Source organism: Trachymyrmex septentrionalis, unplaced genomic scaffold, assembly GCF_001594115.1.
Source record: "Trachymyrmex septentrionalis isolate Tsep2-gDNA-1 unplaced genomic scaffold, Tsep1.0 scaffold31, whole genome shotgun sequence".
In the NCBI taxonomy this organism is placed as follows: Eukaryota; Metazoa; Arthropoda; class Insecta; order Hymenoptera; family Formicidae; genus Trachymyrmex; species Trachymyrmex septentrionalis.
This window is the reverse complement of record NW_017305474.1, coordinates 914,659-936,245: the sequence shown is the minus strand read 5'-3', so window position 1 is coordinate 936,245 and position 21,587 is coordinate 914,659. Positions and strand designations below refer to the sequence as shown.

The 21,587-nt window shown below is 34.8% G+C and overlaps 1 protein-coding gene across 8 annotated transcripts in view; it reads right to left on the bottom strand.

Moving 5' to 3' along the window:
- The window catches only part of LOC108749714 (probable phospholipid-transporting ATPase IA), a 41,046-nt gene that overhangs the window by 14,822 nt on the left and 4,637 nt on the right, over window positions 1-21,587 (bottom strand). For 4 of the 8 annotated variants that reach the window (XM_018488622.1, XM_018488626.1, XM_018488628.1 and 1 more), the window contains exon 2: window positions 9,103-9,457. In XM_018488622.1, coding sequence (XP_018344124.1) covers window positions 9,103-9,457 — 355 coding nt within the window. Of the gene's footprint in view, window positions 1-1,194; window positions 1,987-7,011; window positions 7,031-9,102; window positions 9,458-13,543; window positions 13,823-19,442; window positions 19,522-21,587 lie in introns of those variants that run through there. The other 4 variants (XM_018488625.1, XM_018488623.1, XM_018488630.1 and 1 more) reach the window with 4 other exon arrangements.

Genomic DNA, 21,587 nt, shown 5'->3' with positions numbered 1-21,587 from the left:
ATATATAATAATAATAATACTGTATATTACTGTAATAATATTACAAAATGCAATATATTGAGCTGGAACAAAAATTCGTAGCACTACGAACGTCAAATTTCAAGCAGTTGTAATTCCGTTAAAAATAAACATAATTTAAATTTAAAAAAAAGATTTTAAAGCTTAAAATCCCTACTTTCGATAGGTTATTACGTCACTTGAGTTTCTATAAGTCCCATCATTTTTACATACAAAAAAACGACAAACTAGATAAAATAAAAAAAATGTCTTACTTTTTAGGTCTGTCAGATGTTTAAAAGAAAACCCGTGAAAATTTTCAACTTAATAACGTAAAAGTTTAAAGTTTTTCTTACAAAATCTTTTTTTTTATGTTTCTAAAATTTTTTGTTATTGAATTATCGCGGATTAAATAAAAGAAGCATTTATATTGTACTTTGATTGCTCATAACTCTATCAAAAATCATCACATCGTACTGCAATTAAAAAAACATTCTTAAAGTTAAAAAAACGCTATTGAATGACAATTCTTTTTAAACATGTAGACAAATGAAGCATCATTACAAACTTTAGTTCCAACAAATGTATTAACAGTCAGATACATTCTTTAGGATAAAAGTAAGAGATAAGAGATAAACCTTTATAAAAAATTCTTAGCTCTCTCGAACATATTATCGGCGCCATTATTATTAACTTGCACTACGAGATAACAGTAACATTAAACGAGATGTCAGGAAATTGTCTCAATCCTTTTATATTCTGTACATTGTAATGTACATGCAACACATTTGAAGACATTATCCATTGAAATTATTTAGTTCTATTCGACATCATCTGAGATCTGAAAATAATTTATATATTGGAAAAATTATATTGGAAAAAATTAATTTGAAAACTTAATATATTAATTTAAAAATTAATTTTAAAGAAATTAAACTTTTTAGTATGAATTACTTATTGAAGTGCCTTTGAATTGAATTTAAAAAATTTTGTTATCATAGTTGCATTCAAAATCAAGTTTAAAAGACTTCCTTGATATAAGCGCTGTCAAAGCATCATTAAATCGTTACAGAAGTACACCCGTGGCAAATCACCCGGTCGGGTCCGTCGACTGTATTTTTGTATTGACATTCCCGCGCTCTTTAGCATTTTGCTATTGAATTAATCCTCGCACGCGCTTGTCCGGGGATGACTTACGGGTTTGTGCGTGCAGGTAAAGATGCACCCGGGATCGGAGTTCGTTGAACCACTGCACCAGCTTCGTGGCGGCGATTTCCATGATCGTCACTCGTCGTCGTCACGCGTACCGTTTTTTTCGCCAGATCTTTCTATCTCTAACTCTCTTACTTCCTCGCACGCACGTATCTCACATGTCTACACGCGCGCTACGCCCTTGCCAATTCATGTTCCGTTCTCCGCGTTACTGTGCGTGGACGAGTGATAAACGAGAGTGTCTCTTTCTCTCTTTCACGCGTGCGGCACTTTGATGACAGCTCGTGCCGCGGCCGGACCGGAGCAGCAGCTGCAAGGTCGCCGCATCGGGGAAACGGCAACGGGGAAGACGACGGGGAGCGACGTCAGTTCCGCGACGCGGTTTGGATCGCCTGTAAAAACCCCGATGAATAATCCTCCCCCTTTAATTGCATCGATCGTCGCGCGCGATGTGCCGCGCAACGATGTCGGTGCGCGTTGCGTTCGCTTCCATTCGGGGATTCGGGGAGGAGAAAACGGACGCCGACGCCGACGCCGACGCGCCTCCACTGGTCGCGCTGACTTTTTGAGGTTATACCGAGGCTGACGTGCTCGAGGAATGATTTCCGTAAATAACGGTCGGCTTATCACAACGCGTGATTATTCACAGTTAGCCACGTTCTTGAAGTACGTTTGGCGAATGTCTGGCGAACGCACGACTTCGCGTTTCCGCGCGAAAAAAAAAACTGCACCAACGGTTCGCACCGATGCATCGCACCGATGCATCGCATCACGTCATACCAACGACGACGACGACGTTATTGTCACGTGTTTACAGCGCTGCATAGCAGTGCATCTTATACAGGGTGTTCGCGTGTATTTCGTTGGCCTTTCTCAATCCGCAATACTGTTACAGCAGAAATGTTACGCATTAATAATAATAAGAAAATTATTGTAAGATATAATCAAATTATGTAAGAAAAATATAGATATTTATATTATATAATTGAATAATGTGATAATGATAATAATATTAAATAAATAGAAAGTTTTATAATTGATATTGAGATGGAACAAAAGTTCGTAGCGTTACGAACTTTAAAATTTAAATAACTGTAATTTCGTTAAAAATGAACGAAATTTAAATTTAAAAGAAGGGTTTTAAAGCTTAAAATGATTTTAAGAAAACAGATTTTAATAAAATCTCTACTTTAATAAGATCTCTATTTTAATAAAATCTCTCTCACGAAATTTAAACTTTAAAAAAGGGTTTAAAACTTAAAATGATTTCAATAAAATCTCTACTTTCTAAAGATCTCACTACGTTTGTTTCTTTATAAAAAAAATTACGAACTGGACAAAATAGGAAATCTTCTTCTTTGTGGCCTTGTCACGTACTCAAAAACAAATTCGCGAAGATGTTTGGCTTTCTATTATAAAAGTTTCCCCTACAAAATGGTTTTTTTTAATGTTCCTAAGATTTTTTGTTATTGAATTATCGCGTTGTTAAATAAAAGAAACATTTTGACTTTGATTGCTTGTAACTCCGTTAAAAATCATAGTGCCGCAATGAAACAAATAGATTCTCAAAGCTAAAACTTTGCTCTATCGAATAATATAATTGCCAATTTTTTTAAAAGAACATATACACATACAATCCTAATAGCACACTTTATTCTAGGGACGTAGGGATGTCCTCTGAATGTTCTTTGGAACGTCCCTTGGAGATCTGTGTTATTAGAGAAATGAAGCAACAAACTTTTGTTCCAATTCAATACGTTTATAATAAGTGCTTGTTCGTCAAAAAAAAAAGTTCGATCTATGGATTGCTCGAAGAAATCTTGACGTCAAAAAGTAAACGCTACAGAAACGGGACACCCTGTATATATACATACGTTCAGGTTCGACAAGTTTGACTGCCAAGAGTACCAAGAATTTACGACACGTGTCCTCCCATGCGTCTGGTGAAAAATCAAGGAACGTACGAGAGATAAATGAGAGGATCTTCAGAACGTCGCGCGGCGTCCTCGGCGTCGCGGAAACGGCGCAACGTGACGCGATGGATTTAATTAACGTCGGATTATCGATTTCCCGTCCGCTCGTAAAAAAAAAACTCGGCGACGCGCTACGCCACGCCGAATACGTTGTCGTCTGGGAGATAATGATTGCGTAATGCGGTTACGCGATGGTGGGCGGTCGCGTAATCCCGGGCGTTATTACATCCCGTCCTCCGTTCGCATGCAAAACGTTCGCGCTCGTTTATCGGACGGTCGTAGCGCTAAAATGACACGATTAGCATTTCCGTCGCGTACATTCCGCCTCCTGACTTCGCAGATACCCGCGTGTTTATGACACATTGCCGTAAAATATGAAAACTGGATCTACGAGAAATAAAACAAAATATTAAGTTGAGTAAAAAGTCATCGCGTATTTTTTAGCTCAAAGTTGTATATACAATATCTTCGTCAATAATGAATGAAATTCAAATTTAAAAAAAGGGTTTTAAAGCTTGAAATCTCTACTTTTAAAAGCTTATCACATTTTTTAAGTTTATATGAGTTTGATAATTTTTACATACCAAAAACTACGAGCTGAAAAAGACGAAAAATTTTCTTCTCACTTTGTGGATTTGTAACGTGTCCAAAACGAATTTGAGAAAATTTTCGATTACCTATCGTGAAAGCTTGATACTTTCCCTACAAAATCGTTTTTTTTTAATATTCCTACGACTTTTGATTACTGAGTTATCGCGGATTAAATAAAAGAATTATTTTGACTTTAATTGCTCATAACTCCATTAAAAATTGTCGTATCGTATAATTTAAAAAAGAGATTTTTAAAGCTGAAACTTTACTCTATCAAGATATATTTATATTGTTGGTAAGAAAGTAATTGCGGTTTTTACTGATAGATGTCTTTTAAAAAAACGCGATGACTTTTTACTTAACCTAATACTTCCATGGAAACCACATTGGCTGCGTTCAGCAGAAAAAGCAGCTTTACAATTGTTGTAAAATTCTTTAAAGGCTCTAATTGTTTACATTTTTAGATAAACTTGCGATAATTTATCTAATGGATAAGTTAAAGAGTAAGAGCAGGACAGAGTGAGAGAGCAAGAAAGTGAGCTGAGGTTTATCAAAAGGTGGAACAACGCAGCTTAATATGATTTATTTATACATTTAGAGCCAGTGAAAAATTAAGGGCAAAGACCAATCATGTTAAAGAAGTTTACAACAGTTGTAAAGCTGTTTTCTCTGCTGAACACAGTCAAGAATTAATTTGAAGTATAGATGTATGAAGAGAACAGGGAAGTCTTGCTTTTAAATTTTGACAAGGGAAAACAATTAAATTATGGAAATCGTTTATACGACCAAAAGTTAACTCGTTGGCTAATGTATTCAAGAAAGTTCACTGAAGATCCTCAAAGACTTTAATAATGATTAATCGACTTTCGCAAGATTTGAATAAAAATTAAATATTCAACAAGAGCGAGTGAGAGTAAAATAACTATAGTAAACATCATGCATAAATTATGTTTAACTTCGTTTTACATCATTTACAGGACGATCAAACGTTTCGACTCAATTTAAGCCATATCATCATCATTAATATGAATGACGAATCTACAAAAGATAACTACCAGAATTGCATATTCTGTGGACTCGTCGTTCACATTAATGAAATGTTTGAATTTTAGATATCGCTGATAATGGTTTGAATTGAGCCGAAACGTCCAATTGTCTTGTAAATAATATAAGAAGTTAAGTACAATTTATGATGGTGAAATTACAGCACACGAATTACCGCGCAGTTCTTTTACTCTCACTCGACCTTGCTGAATATTTACTTTTTATTTAATATAAGTGTTTTAATAAATTTTGTGTCAAAAGAAATTTTGCTCCCTTTTCTTGACTGAAAATCCTACATTAATCCTTTTTCATTATAATACATTTCTTTTCTTTTAATGCAATTTTAAAATGCGCTGAAATGCAGATCATATATACGTTGATCGGTTTGAGCAAGATCACGGAATTATTCGATCCATCAGAATTAATGCAATGTATGTCCCGTTTGATCGATCGTAGCAATTAAAATGTTAGTAAAAAAATTAGGATAATAAATTACACTTTGTGACATCATCATAAAATACTAAAACTGGATCAGCAATAAATAAAAAAAAATTTTAATACATTTTTCAACTACATTTTTCTTAAGAATTAATTTCCAGCACATTAATCTTCTTTTATTTTTAATATATCTCGTTTCTTTTAATGTAGAACTAAAATATTATATATCAAAAACCTACCACTATTTGTTGGTCGGCTTGGGTTAGAAATAGTGAAATTATTCCATTATAAGAAAGGAAATACCATTGTGAGCGAACATCAATATTGGATTACACGAAGAACTGGTGTCAGCTCACATTGGCATTTCCTTTCTACATCAACTATATATAATACATATAATATGTATTTATAGTTCAATTTATTTGGAGAGCCTTTTTTTTTATTTTTGTATTTCTAATTTATTTTATTGTCCATTAAAAGAATTGCCTTGTTTGATCGGAACTCGATCACGATAATTCGAATATTAGAACATTATAGCGAAAAAAAAATCAGATAATGATATCGCTTGTAATCATTACATGAAGAAGACGGTACTAAAATATGCAATTCAGGTCTTTTATGTTGTATTAAAAAGAGGCATAAGATTAATGCTTAAAATTATTTTTTAACAAAAAATGTAGTTTGCCACAGTTGTTTTTTTATTCACTACATTGGAAAAAAGAGTCTTATGCATTAATTAAAATTCTAGTTGAAAATAAACAAATCAGAATTTTCTCGTTGAATTTATTATAATTCTAGTTGAGATGATCCTAATTAAATTGAAAATTTTAATTGCTTTAACCAAAATCGTCTGATTCGCTAATTTTCAATCAGAAATTTTTTCACGAGAATAGATCAAGTTTATGTCCATGATCTTTTATCCTATGAAACTAAAAGGAGATTGTATCACCGGCAGTGAATGTGGGATCAGAATTATTTATAAAACGAACATCTCTTTCAATTCTGTGAAGTTTAACGCTACGAAATAAAAGCTATATTAGCGAGATTTTTAAACTGATGACATTTAACTTATTTATAATTCGTCCTCACGTTATTGTATAATCGATACGAAATACTCTCACAAATTAGCTTCGCGTAACTCAGTAAATAAAATATCGAATCGATCCTTCGTTCTATGCAATCTTTGTTTTGTAGTCAGAAGCGCATACATTGAGAAAAATACTTAATATAATATGGCCTAATTAATATAAAATTAAATGAAATATATATTGAGAAAAGCTACGAGCTAAAAATAATATATTTAATATAGACTAACGAAAAGGTAATAAAAACGCTATGTGAAAATTACAACAAACGACGTTTCGACTCCGATCGAGCCATTCTCAATGTTAAACATAATATTGATAATTATAAACATAGTATCATCATTATAATGATTAATATTACGTTTATAATTAGTACTATATTTATGAGAAAAATGTTTGATTAAAAATGGACAAAAACCAGAAGATTCTGGATTAAATATTAAATTAATCAGAATCTTCTGCTTTTTGTCCATTTTCAACCGAACATTTTTTTTCGGTGTATAGGAATTTTTCAGACAGAAATTTCCGAAGTCTCTCTACGTTTACTCCAATTCAGATAAAAAGATCGCGACGCCAAAATTCTGGACGAAATCGGCACGTCTCGTTCGACGATTGAACGAGCCTTCCGCCAAGGAGAAAAATCAACGTAACCCGCAATCGATCCTTCGCACCTTTTCTCCGTCCAGAAATAATAAAACGGATACGTCCTACGCACGCACTCGCCTCACGCACACAATTTTCCGAAACGACCACAATGCGGTACGGCAAGAGAACGGATGCGATCCGATACGTGATCCGCTCTCGCCCGAATCGGGGTAACGATTGCCTGAAACAAGTGCGTCTACATCATTAGACACGCGCGTCAGAAAGAGCCTCCTCCCTCGCCACACCCCTGTTGGCGCAACAACGACGAAGACGACACGTCGGCGCTTACATCGGTGCTTACATGCACGTGTGTTGTTAACGCGCACACGCGTCGCCCCGGCTGATCGATCCCGTCGTCGGGAAATCAGCGTCGCGCGATATCCAGGACGCACCGCGACGCCCATGGGATTCGCACAGGAATGCAACCGCGAAATGTCCCGCAAAACTTGGCATACGCTCAATGTCAAAGTACCGTGTTCAGCAGATGCTACTGGATTGATTGTGGCACACTTCCCGCGAGTGCGACGCAATGCGATCCCGAGATTTGTTATGTACACCCCCGAGTTTCACCGAATAGATTTCCGTGCTATGTGTTTAACTATAGAAAGCCAATAGTTAAACTCCCTCTATTCTGATTGGAGGAAAGGAAGAGGCACTCCCAGCCTCGCTGAATGGATTTCCGTTAAATTCTGAAACCAAACTCCCTCTACTCTGATTGGAGGGAAAGAAGTACCCCAAGTCTCGCCGAATGGACTTCCATTCAACTAGGAAGCCAAGAGCCAAATTCCCTCTACTCCGACCTTGCAGTCGTCGGAAGAACCAAAAAAGAACGAAATGCTTCCCAATCGTAAATGGTGCAGAGTCAGAATCCAAAATCCGCAGTAATATACGAAAAAAGAAGATCGATCTCCTTGAAGCTTGGACTTGGAGCGGTTCGATAATTTTTCTAATGCTTTTTATTGTTTTTACGCAAGGCTCACGCTTGTTGCCAATGCAGCACTGAGTTCCAAGGGGTGGCCCAGACGAATGCGTCAATTACATTCACGTGCTACACCGTGAAAACGCATGCGCCCATTGTCGGCAACAAGTTGGTGTCAGCACCGACCGTATCCCGGAACGCAACGGCTGCTCCACGGAGGTGGCGTGACGATTGTACATATAAGCGGCATCGATAGGCCAAGGACAAACCGACGACGCCATCGGTGGGGTAGTTTCCTCCCCCTACAACCACTTAAAAGGACCACATTCGGCGAATATCACTATTATCACGAGTCCCACCTATAAAGCTTCGTTTTGCATTGAACAATAGAATTCTCAATCTTTAGCGCATAGATAAAATTACAGGTTTCCACATAGAAACCTGGAATTGATTTTATCAAGGAATTCTTGTAAATTATGAAATCCCGAGTTATCAGGAAAATTGATAGCCGCCTAACTAAGGACTTTAGCAACTAAACGTTATTCGTCGTTCAACATAAGGCCTTTGCTCACTCACCACTATTACCTTAGATTGTGACGTCAGAAGCGAGAAAATATACGATAAAAATTCTGGCAAAATATATTAATATGAAAATAAAGTGGATTGCAGTGTCTCAATAAAACAACACTGCAATCGATAAAACCAATTTGTAAAGTAAACTGAAAACTCCTTTTATTTTTGTTAAATAAATAATCATATGTGTTTAAACGGAAATAAACGGTTATGCATAATTCAGTTTCATATATCTGGAAAATGAATTATGCATAACCAGAAATAAAATAAGCTGTGGCGAACTATTAAATTAATAATATATATTAATAATAATATAACAGAAATAAATATGTGTAATTTATTATAATTTTTTTCCGAAAAATAAAAATATAGTTTTCAATATATTTTATAAATTTATTCTGTTAATTGCAAATATTATTTTATTGAAAAAAATATTTCTATTCAAATATAATTTACCAGAATCGTTGTTGTACTTTTTTTTGCTGCTGACGTCACGACCTGAGATAGCAGTGGTGACAGAGAAACAGAAGCTCTAAAGCGAAGTTCGGTTCAACGATAATTTGATTTATTATCTCCGTAGGACGCATTAATTCTAAGTAATTAATTGACAAATTAATTTACTCACCATCGGAATTCGGCGATCCGGTCTCCTGCAGCTCGATGTGCTCCCGCCTTCTCCGTCTGTTACTGCCACGTGTAACGGGATCCAGACGAAAGCCGATATTGTCGACATTATCGATGTCTCCGAGATCGATGGGGCTGCCGATGATGAAGGGCCCGGTGGGTTCCTGCTGTGCACCATCGTTCGCCCGGTTAGCCGCAGGTGACGCGTTGTCATTGTTGTTACTGCTGCCGTTGTGCAGGGATGTGTCGTCCATATGCGGTATGGAAGAGAGATCCGGCGGGGTGTACGGTCGCAACGGCTCAGGACTGGGAACCCGGGGGTTCCCCCTGGCTGGTTGCATTGACTGTGCCGGCGCCTGCAACGAAATCGACGACACGATCGATTTACTCGTGACCTTTCACCTCGCCAACGCGAGAATACATAATGTACAGCTATAGTCAATGCGAGAGCTGATTCGTATACCGATTTCGGTACGCTGAGAAAAAGATAGGATGTAAAAACATAAGATGTAAATTAAAAAAGAAGGCGAGACCGTATAGATCGATAAGTTCCAAGAAATTTGGTATTGTAGCGAATGACAAAAAAGTTCTGGAACGGCTAATATCTCAAAAAAATATTTGATTTACCGAAAAAAATATTTGAAACAAAAGTAATAGGGTTCCCAAAAAGTTATCAGATGATGATATTAATTTGACCTTGGAATGGCCTAAGGAAATGCTTTCAAGGTCAACATAAAAATCTTAAACGGAACTACTTCTCATTTTTCATAGCGTATCTTTATAGCTGACGTTGAGACGTTTCCAGAACACTGTTTACAAATCTTTTCTTTATAAGAACTTTCCGAGTTATGACATTTGAAAATTACAGTACCGCCGGCATTAGCATTAAATTTCTTGGAACTTATGACCTATACGGTCTTGCCTTTTTTTTTTTAATTTACATCTTATGTTGTCAACTTTTACTGATATTAAAGATTTTCATTAATTTGTTGTACAAACCGAGGTGGTCCTTTATTAGAACGTTATTAAAACATCTTATGTCCAGAATTTGAGTCGTATTGTCTGGGCATTATCAAAATTTAGATTAAAGTTATGCTGATTTAGGATCAAAATTTTACGGTATAGTAGTATTTTATTAATCGAACATTTGACTGAAATTATTCTACCAAAGCTTTTCATCTAACTATATAATCAGATTTTTTTTTTATGTAGCAGAGAAGAAATGACGCGAATGGTAAGAAAAAAATTGACATGGAATTCATATCAAAGATTTTGTAATTTCCTTTAGTTTCTTAATCATTGATATTAATATGTATATATATTTATTCTAATATCCTTCGCATATTTCTCGAGGTATTTGCAAATCCGTTGCAATGCAATCCGAGGCTTAGTTTAGTTGTGGATTTAATCATACCTGATTAAAGACACAACGAGGGAGACTTTATAATAATAGACGCAGATCGTGCGTATAATAAACCTATAACACAAGCGACAATATGTGACAGTATGTATTTAAAATATCTGATGACCCTGAATGGAATTGTACTAATCTCTCATGGCATTATATGTCACGGTTCATTCACTCGTGATTGTTTCATCTTACGCGTCATGTATGACATACGTCGTCGTATTTCCTTCTTAGAAACGAAACTCCGCCTTGACAAGGTAAAACTGATTGAGCCTTGGTGACCTGATTTATTCGTTTCCCTGAATTAGCCGGAACTGGCGAGGCTGAGAGCGAAATTGTTGAGTCACATAGTGGACAAAAAGTCTATAAATATTCTATAGAAATCAGAATTGTCAGAGTTATTCATGTCAAAAGACAAAGGTCCGACAACTGTGATAGAACATTTTCGAGCGAGCGTTAACTATTCTTGTTGAAGCATCTTCTATTTTTGAATGACGAACTTTTCAGATAACTTTCTCATTTTCGACATATCTTCTTCGTTTGGCGGATTCGGAATAAAAAATGAAAAATTAGAAAGCTGCCCTTTATATGACACTGTTCACTGCTCACTATTTATATACCATATGTTCACTTGAATTTAAAAAAACTCAAAAATATTAGAAAATTTTTTGAGATTATAAAAAAAATATTAGAAAAATATTATATAGAGAGTCTAAAAATATTCAATTGCAAAATAAGAGTCGAATTTGAATCATTGTTTAACACACTATTTGTTTTTACTTAAAAACGTGGCGATAGGTTAAGTATAGATTTGTCATAGAAATACTTGGTACGAATGGCATGACACCAATGACTCATACTCAACATAAACTCGACGATAATACATCGCGCATTCATTGGCCATGATGCTAGGATTATGATGCAGATAATTTACATGAGGGTATACGAATATTATAATATTTAATTTCTGTAGTACTGCAACTGTAAGCTGTAAGCAGATATTCGAACGCAGATATTTTTGACGATAAATGAGTAGTGAGTGTTTATATAATTAAACCCTTCGATATCATCACTGTACGTTTTGTCATGCATATAATATACTGAATATTAAGAAATATTACACAAAAGTAAACTATATAACTTTTTTTCAATCAAAACCCTAAACAGTAAGACACATAATGGTACAAGAAAATTGTACACGGAACGATTTTACCAAAGTATCTAAAAAATTGGCTAGATATACACACATCTAACAATAATTTTATTGAATTAAAATAATCATATGGGACACTTAATTGATTGATAGAATATTAAAATGTTTTGTAGCATTGCTCGAGTTTTCTACATAAATATTTTAATATTTTCAGTGTTTCTTAAATTTTTAAATATTTCAAAATCGTTCTTTCTGTGCAAGTTCCTTTATTAATAAAAAAGTTATAATACATGAAATAAAAAGAAACAATCGGGTATGCTACAGTACCCACAATGGCAACGAAGGATTAAAAATAATCTGTTAATGATTCCGTATCCTTTAAATTCTTTAGAGTAAAATCTCACTTTAAAGAATGAAAATTGAAAAAAAAAGCTCAATTTTCACTCTGTAAAAGTGATATTTTACTCTTCAAAGAGACAATTCATTCTAAAAATTTTAAAGAGTAAGACAAGTGATATATTATCTCCAAAAGCATGAATTTGTTTTTCGAATAAGAATGCGTGTTTAGATCTAATGAATGAACCAACGAAAATAATTCGTTTTGTTATTATTATATTTACAATATAATGATACCATTCTCATCGAAGCAAATTGTTCCTTCGCTCATTTGATTTAAATCCGAATCAATAACACACGTGCGTTTCGAATATAATTTTGTTTTCATAACAACGATAACGAAATCTTCGGATATGGAATAGGTGAGATGTTACGTAAGGTTCATTCCGTTGCAACAAAGTTATGCCTCGTATGCGTTTTTACGCATTGGAATTGAAAAATGACACCGGAGGTCATGTGTTGCGTGTGCCACGCACGTGCGTTTCTTCCTCCCGACTATGAATTGTTCATTGCATTAAATATGCGGCATATCAAACGAATGCTGAGGACAGACAAATATGCGTAAAGAATAAAAATGAAAAAGGACGAAAAATTAAAGCTTGCAAAAGTCACGTTCAGCAGAAAAAACTGATCAGTGCGCGCTCAGTGATTCTTTAATACAATATGATTGCTTTTTGCCTTTAGTTCTCTGCTGATCTAAGTGTAAGAATCGATCATATTAAAGTACATAAAGTAAAAGAAACAGTCAGATATGTCATTGTACCCACAGTGGCAACGTAAGATGAAAAAATGACCTGTTAACAATTCCGTTAACAAATCCAATACTCTTTAAATTCTTTGGAGTAAAATCTCACTTTAAAAAGTGAAAATTGAGCCAGTCTGGAAAAAGAGGGAAGTCCAAAGAATCACACTGAGCGCTGACTGATTCGTTTTCTCTGTTGAAAATAGCCAGAGACAAAGATAAGATTCTCTGTAAGTCAGCCACTCGCTTCACGGAACCGCGATAATTTGTTTGACACGCGTGAAAAGCACAATATGATAACGAGGTTGTTACCTAAACTCCTCTTGAATAACTGAGTGACATTAACAAATGTACAATGACAGTGAAACCTTCGGGTAAATATGTGTTTTTCGAACTCGTTTGCATTTACTCCCTAAATTCTTCAAAATAAAATTTCACTCCAAAGAGTGAAAATTGAGCCAGTTTTGAAAAGGAGTGGCTCAATTTTCAATCTTTAAGAGTGACGTTTTACTCTTCAAAGTGTGTTTCACTCTAAAAGTGTTAGAGAATATAAACAAAAGTTTCGCCGCGCGCCGAACTTTTCAAGGTTCGTGTAAGTGTGCCTTGCGCTTATCGCTGGTTACACCTTGCGAATTACGTAAATCCTTAACAGATCCACGAGTGAGCGATTACCTGTTAGCAAGTACAATGAATCACTCGAACTACTACGAGACAGATTATTCTAATCACACAATGATACTCACTACTATTAAACGTATCAACCGAGGCCTATTTTTGAGCGTCGTTTTGAGCTTCGATTCCACGTCTCGTCGTATTTATTATTGCCCCGCCTTATCATTGATCATCGACTCGGTCGGAATTAATAATTCATCGCCTGGGAAATTTGCCAGAATGAAACTAAGCAAGCCGCGCAATGTTTGTTTTATTAAATCGCACACTTTGACAGCAACACATATACATTAAGATGTGTATACAAATGTAGGTTTTTAGCTAATCATCACTCGAATCACTTCGTTATCATATATCGTGGAAGTGATAAATAAAGAAGGTATGAAAAATGGATTTCCGACAACTCGCAATCACAACCGCTTTATCTTTTATCTTGTAGAAACTCGTGGATACGACAGATTTTTCGAATAAACGTATGAATACAATGTACGCGAATTAATGAAGATTGTCGTCTCCAATAGTAAAAATACGAAAGTAATCAGACCTTTCTACATCAGCAGAAAGATTGCTAAAATCGAATGCTAAAATCTTATAAAAGATTTCTCTTTCTTTATTCTTTTGAAAAAGCATTATATAAAGTTGTTGCCGAAAACTTTGTAAATATTGGTATTTATCACTCAAAGCACTTTTCCTACGTGTCGTAAAATCAATGATATTTTCTAAATTCTTTTGGAGTTTTAAAGAACAATAGTTGAAGGAAGAAAAATGTTGTATGATTGCACTCTTCTTTGGACTTCAGTTTTATCTGCAGTAGGAATGCAACTCTCGGAAACAAGTCAACTATAATCTATTAAACTCCATTAAAGTCTATTAAAGTTCATTTAAATCCAAGCGTCAATAACTGCAGCGCATAATTGTGATAAATATTCAATAAAAAAATATATTTTTGCGGAGAATTATAATATAGTAGCTAAATAAGAGACACGTGTTTCTATCACAATTTGAAAAAAGGCACATTTATTATCACTTAATTAAGAAACAAGCCACTGGTTGGCACTTGTCGACGCTGCGAATAAAACTGCACTCACAAACCATCGCATCAAAGTTTATCGCGAATTTCTGAGCATGTAAAAGAGTTGTCATTATTTAAATTAATAATTACGTTGTACACAGCGAACATTTATCATGCAAATAATATCGGAGTAACAACGGTAGCTAGGAGCGGTTTTTTCCCGAGGAACGTCTAGAAGTCACTGTAGAAATCGAACGTGATACGCGAGGCACGGCCAATAGGAGTGAGTGAAACGATCGATAAGGCAAGACACGAAGTTTCGACCTGATAAGATCAAGATTTCTATGGCGCTTGCCTGGCCGTCCGTTCGTGTGGTTTTATCAAGACTGTCACGACGATTCCTGCGGTCGTCTTCGACAAGGCAGGCCTTCGATTAGGAAGGTCATCCTTCACTGATCACATCTTGTAGCAACTAGGTGGAAGAAGAAAAAAACCATCTCTTGTAATGTACAATTTAAAAAAAAAAAAATAAAAAATGTAATTAATTACTCTGCTTCGTACCACAAAAAAAGATACCGTTCCCTTGCATCGAAAGTAATACAATTAACAAAATTAAATTTTTCAGAAAAGAGGGAAAACTATTTTTTAAACTTAATAGAAAATTGTTGCAAATAATATCGGTAAAAAGAACATACTAAAAACAAACGTCATTTTTATCATTTTTGTTTCACATTCTTTGAATTGTGACAATTTTAATATCTTACAAAATTTTGACAAATCCGGAATAATTCATCAAAAGTGATATAACTCGAAATATTTTCAGTTTATATTTATTTAATCAGTATAACTACATTTAAAATAAAATAATTTCTTCTTCAAACTTCGATCGCCTCTTAATGTTCTTTGTAGAAGACTTTCCTTTTTATTTACACACAATTCAAAATGTGTCACTCTTGACAGGTATTATAATTTCTCTAGTGTCACAAGTGACGGACAGACTGTAAATTAGTTTACTCTTGATGATTGATAGATAATCTTTACTTAGCTCATAATAATAACTAAAAAGTTAATATTTTTTATTAATTTTTTTTTAAATAAAAAACCGATATATCTTCTTCAAACACAAGAGTTAAAATAAATCGCCTAAAAAAAGTTTAATTTTGAAATTTAATTCTCTGCTTGTATCATTGAGTTTTTTCAAAGGAAAGAATACATGTTTTTATTTGCTTAAAGGAAGAAGTGCGAAAAATCCTGTAATAATTCTGTAGAACAAAACAGAACGTTCAACATTTATACGTTAATAACGAATTTCAAAGAAGATTAATTTCCAAGACACCGATTTCCGGAGTTCGACGACGGAGTTCTTAATTATTTCTATTACGTGTTTGAACGCGACTTCAGTAACACTCATCTGATAGAAGCATCGATCGCGATGTAAGCCTTCAATGTGATAAGCTTGTAATTTCATTGATCGCCGAATCGTACAATTTTACGAATTTTTTATATCTTTCCTATTCATAATTCTTTAATAAATTAAACAAACACTTAATTATCTCGCAGCAATAAATAAATCTTACGCACCATTGCTTTATGTATATCATTAATATAGCCTCAATTTATTATCTCGGTAAACCTCAAGTAACCAAATTTTTGCAAATTCCATAATTCTGAAATCGAAAATTATTATTTACGTCTACTCATTCTTTTGTCGCGCGCTTCGCTATTCACAATTTTTTAGCACATAAAACAAACGCTCAAGCAATTTTACATCTCGTAAATAAATCTTACATACCATCTTCATGTATATCACACCTAAATATAGTCTCGATTTATTATCCCATTAAAATGATCATTCTTTCAAATGACATGAATTCTAAAATGGAAAATTATCGTTCTACGTTTACTTATAATATTTTCACCGCGCGTGCGCATTATTAAAATATAATATCGTAACAATAGCACAGAGAGAAAATTAGATACACGTGCTGCTTCCCAAGGACCCGCGACAATTCCCAGAGAGACGCGACTTCATCAATAACGCAAACACGATGCGGTGAGGAAAAGCGCGATGATGGAGTGCAAAATGGTCGATATTATCGACGATGCGTCTCCGCGGCAAGGCCGTCATAGATCGCCAGGATCGTCAGCAATAAAGAGACATTGAATAATTGAATTTTATCGAGTTGATAATGAGGTAGCGAAACGCGGTCCGTGCGTCATTTCACCCTGTTCTCAGATGTATTATAAAGAAATGCCCTTTCCTGAGGAGCAAATTATCGTTAAATTCATTGTCCTTTCCCTTTCGAAAAGAGAGCGTCACGCTCCGTGACGAATGTCGTGATCGGAAATGTCGATTCCCTGGAGTGGCGACTTTTCATATATCATCTTCATCGATGCGCAAAACAGAGCGACAGCGCAGACGTAATTATCTCCATCGCGAGCTATCTGGCAAACGCGATCACAAATTACCACTCCCGCGCTTCCGGACGCTAATAAACGTCGATATAATTATAGCGTGACACGATAAACGCGACGTAATAGTCAGGCTGCCACATGATTTTTTTTTCTTTCAACATAATGCAACGATTCAACGAGGGATATCTCCGTCGCATATTATTGAACGTTTTTGTTTATGCCTTTACAATTTGTCGTGCAAACGGTATTGTATACTGAGAGAAAAGTGTTTGGTATACTGAAGGGAAAAAGAGTTATTAATTCTAATTGAAAATGGACAAATGAGAATTTTCCGGTTGAATCTATTATAATTCTAGTTGAGATAGTTAGAATTCTAATCGGTATAGCGATCAGAATCTTCATTAATTTTCAACCAGAAATTTTTCTCGGTGTATTTGTAATTAGGATAATTGCGTAATAAAATAATTATGAAGTTTTAAGTGCAATTGTCTATTTAAATACTCATATGTAAACAACGATAAACGTTTCCACTTTATATTAGGTCATCATCAATATCAAAGTAACAAATTAAAAAAAAATGTTTGTTAACTCTGTCATATAAATGACTATAAATCTGTCACGTGTTATACATTATTTTACGTCACACAAATTACAAATATTATAAATTTCATAAGAATCAGTTCATTTTTATGTAGTTTCTTGTGTTAGTAGAGATGAACCCGCAATCACAATCTATTCCTCTCATGTCGTCATTTGAGAATAAATTTATCATCTATTGATAGTTCAACACTCCGTTAAAAAAGAATTGAATTTGACATTTTAATGTCTCACAAAAATCCTAATTTCTATAAATTATGTCAAATTTAGAAATTAAAAAATCGAAGTTGTTAATTTATAAAATTATTAAAAGTTACATTTTAAAGAATAAAAAAAAATCTTTAATTTACAAATTATATCAATCAACAATAAGGGAAGCTTTTTAGTTTAAATTAAAAATTCCTACTTATAATTATTAATATTACAACAGTAATAACATAAAACCGGATCAGCTTCTAACTATTAATAATTATTTTACTATGCAATTAGTTAAAAATACTCACTGAAAAAATTTACTAAATCTTAATACGTATTTGTTTGAATAGTACGTTAACTAAACATTTACTTCCAGTAAAGAAATATTTACTTAAAATAAAGAAATGATAGTTAAATTAAATTAGTGGTTCTTGTATCAAATAAACGTATGTTTACATTTAATAAACTTTCACTTAGAACTATTCAAAAAAATATTTTTTTTCAGCGTATATTTTGTGTGTAATATCTTTTTTTAATCAAATATTTTTCTTTCACATATAGTATGTAGCTTCAACTACTGATAATCCGCATGGAATTCAAATATTCTATTTATAAGCGAATTCTTCGACTATAGATATAAGATCGAACGGAATCTCTTAAACAGGATGATGACACGAAGGCGCGGCTGTCAATTTTAACGTGTACGAGCATTGATTACGGGAAGGTGTGTGCCGAGCACGTGTATATGTTTGCGAATGACAATGACGCGAATCCATCGATAACCAGCACGTAACGCCACACCCTTCCTTAAAATGAGGCCGACTTTTGCCATTATCAGAGGGGCTGGTAGGGCGAAATTAGTCCAGAGTAAAGAGTCACTCCTTCAGGACAAGTATGATCGTTACTCAGATATGGACGATCCCGCCGCGAATTTATGACCACAATCTGGCAGTAACTTTTATTATTACAAAAGAACAATAAACCTTAAGTATCACTCTCATTATGGTACATCTGAGTTTCTTTATATGCTATAACATTTTTATTAACAAAGACACATACGTTTGCCATACGCGATGGAAGACACTTTGCTTATTACCGGTATATTCTTTAATATCTGCTGTTTCGATTTAAAAAATTTGGTTATAATATGTTTATTTTTTATGTGATATATATATTTTACAATACCTATAATGTGGTTCTCTCTCCCATAAAGTAAATTCACCGACAAAAGTATAGAGCCGAAGAGGTAATATCTTGCATCACAATACATATTCAATTTTTTCGATTTACATACACGCATGTAGATAATTATGAAAGAAATCTGGTCGAAGAGTAATAAACGCGTACATAGCTTGAGTGAAAGATCAGAAATTAATGCAGATCTGAAAATAATATTGTTGGACCGTCCAAATAATGTTGGAAGTTAAAAAATTATAAGCAATGCTGCAAAAAATTTTACAAAATCAGTGTGTCAATTTCGAAGAAAATTATTTTCAAGATCCAACAAAAGTTTCAGATCTACATCCAGTAAAATGTGTGATCGTCCAGCAAAATCGATCTCACTTCCGTTGAAAAACGAATTCTCTTTTCACAGCAAAGGCTGCATGCACAATCCGCTTCTCGGAAACGGTGCCGAGGCGAGGATGGGAAAAGCGAAGATGAGCACGTGAGGTGGGGAGGGGTACAGATTTTGTTTGGGGCTCAATTAAAGCGGGTTTATGCACGCGATGACAAACGACAGCCGAAACACTTACGAAACTTGCGCCGTCGACGATTATGTAAGCCGCCACCGCAGCCGTCGTGCAACAACGTCTTTACTACCACCGCGCGTTATTCCCGAGCCGGTCCGCGCGAATCTAAATCCAACGGCTTCGAGGCTCGCGTGATACCAACTTGCGGCACGTCGTCCGTCACGGGCGAAATTCGTGCGTGCACGCCGGGCGACTTTTCAACATTCCACGTTAGCGTTTCGCCGGGGATGAGGCTTTTATCGTACATTTGGGTCAGGTATCCGCGGCGCCGCGCCGCGCCGCGCCGGCCGCACCCCGTAAAATCACACAAAGTTCGCACAATCGTCTTTCTGTCTCGTTGGTTTATATCTTTGATCGTTTACATGTCTGCTAGTGAAAAGCAATTGTTGACATCACCCAAAGAACACACAAAAAGTCAAATCTTATTTTGATTCTTAAGATCAATAAACAGTCCGACTTTGCAACCAAAAAAATCATTGTTTTGCCTTGCCATGACGTCAAGATAGAGTAATTTTGACTTTCCCTTGACATGGTGTGTTCCTTGAGCAGGATACGTCCGGCCCGACGATTAGCAGCGCTGTGTTATTCTTGGAAGAATGTGCGGAAGAACTGCGTTCTCTGTGTGATTTAAGTAAAGAATGAACGTGATATCATTTACGTGAGATTAAAAGGTCGAGTTCCACCCCAACGTAAAATTAATTTTATAATCTTGATTTAACTTACCGTTTACTTCTTAGAATTAGAAGATAAAGAGTAAATTGATCTAAGATTAAAGTTAATCTTACATTGATAAAACCAAAGCTATTAAATAAATATCGATTGATCATCAGAAGCAATTAAGTTCTACAGTCAATTTCTGAAAAATATTATCTTTTTAAACTGTCTTTTAATTTATTTTTTGTGAGATATAGAGTCTTTAATTTATAGGAGTGAAATGCTTTATACTTATATCAAGATTGTATTAATTTTCTTAAAAATTTATTTGCAAAATTTATTACGTTAAGTTTCGATGGAAAAACAACGCGTTAAGCATTTTCCGGTTAACGCAGTCAGGAGCTGTTCAATTATTCGATCGTATATGAAAATAATAAGGTACTATATGTATAATACAATCAGAACGCTCTACGAATTTCACTTATTTATATCTGTTAATTTATTTCGAAATCGCGTGCTCGTGATTCTAGACCTTCGCAGGCTTTTCGCGAGAAATTGACTGTTTTAGACTCGCATTCTCCCGTTTTTTAACGGCAAATGTACTTGGTTAAGTTAACTTTAATAACACCATCGAGAGCCCTGCAGTAAAGCGTAAACTTCTGAAGTTGGCACTCGCAAAACATTTCAATTGCCAACTTAAACAAATTGGAATTACCCAGAGTTAAACACGTGAGACAGATTGCCGAGTGATATGCCGCGTCGTCGTGAGTAAAACCGGATTTAATTCTGTAAACATTGAATAGTTCATCCGCAGGAAATCGAATTTAAAGCACCGTAAGACAGTGCCGGATGTCACTTGTTACTCGTGACAATGTTCGATCGAGAAAATAATTGAGGAGGATAATTAATTTTAAACTGCGTTAGTCAGGGAATACTCAACGTTATTCTCCATTAAAAAATGTAATCAATAATAAAATTAGACCATTATATAGATGAATGAAATAACTAAAAAAAGTATAATAAAAGTATTTTTATTGAAATTTTTTTATGCTCTTCTTTCCAGGAAGAGTTAATTCGCTCGCGTTTATTTCCCTTTGATTGAATCCTTCAATTATCATTTCCACATAAATTCATCACGAAGGAGAAATAATGTACAGAGATCACAATCGTAACATCAGCGTAAATTCGTAGAACATATCATATCGGCCACTCCCATTCTTCATAAAAAATAAATCGACAAAATTGGAACGTAGAGAATGAAAAAAGCTTGGTTGATGTTTGACTCACTCAATGAAAAGAGGTTCCACCCTCGTCGCACGAGATCTGGATATTAAAAATATCCCCCGCAGACAGGATAACAAAGAGGAAATGCTAATTAATTTAATAGCCTAGCAGTCAGCTAATTGCTACGGGTGTATATATGGGATATTTTAATTAGAATAGAGGGAATTTCTGCTTTCTACTACGTATAGGATTAGATTATACATCTACACG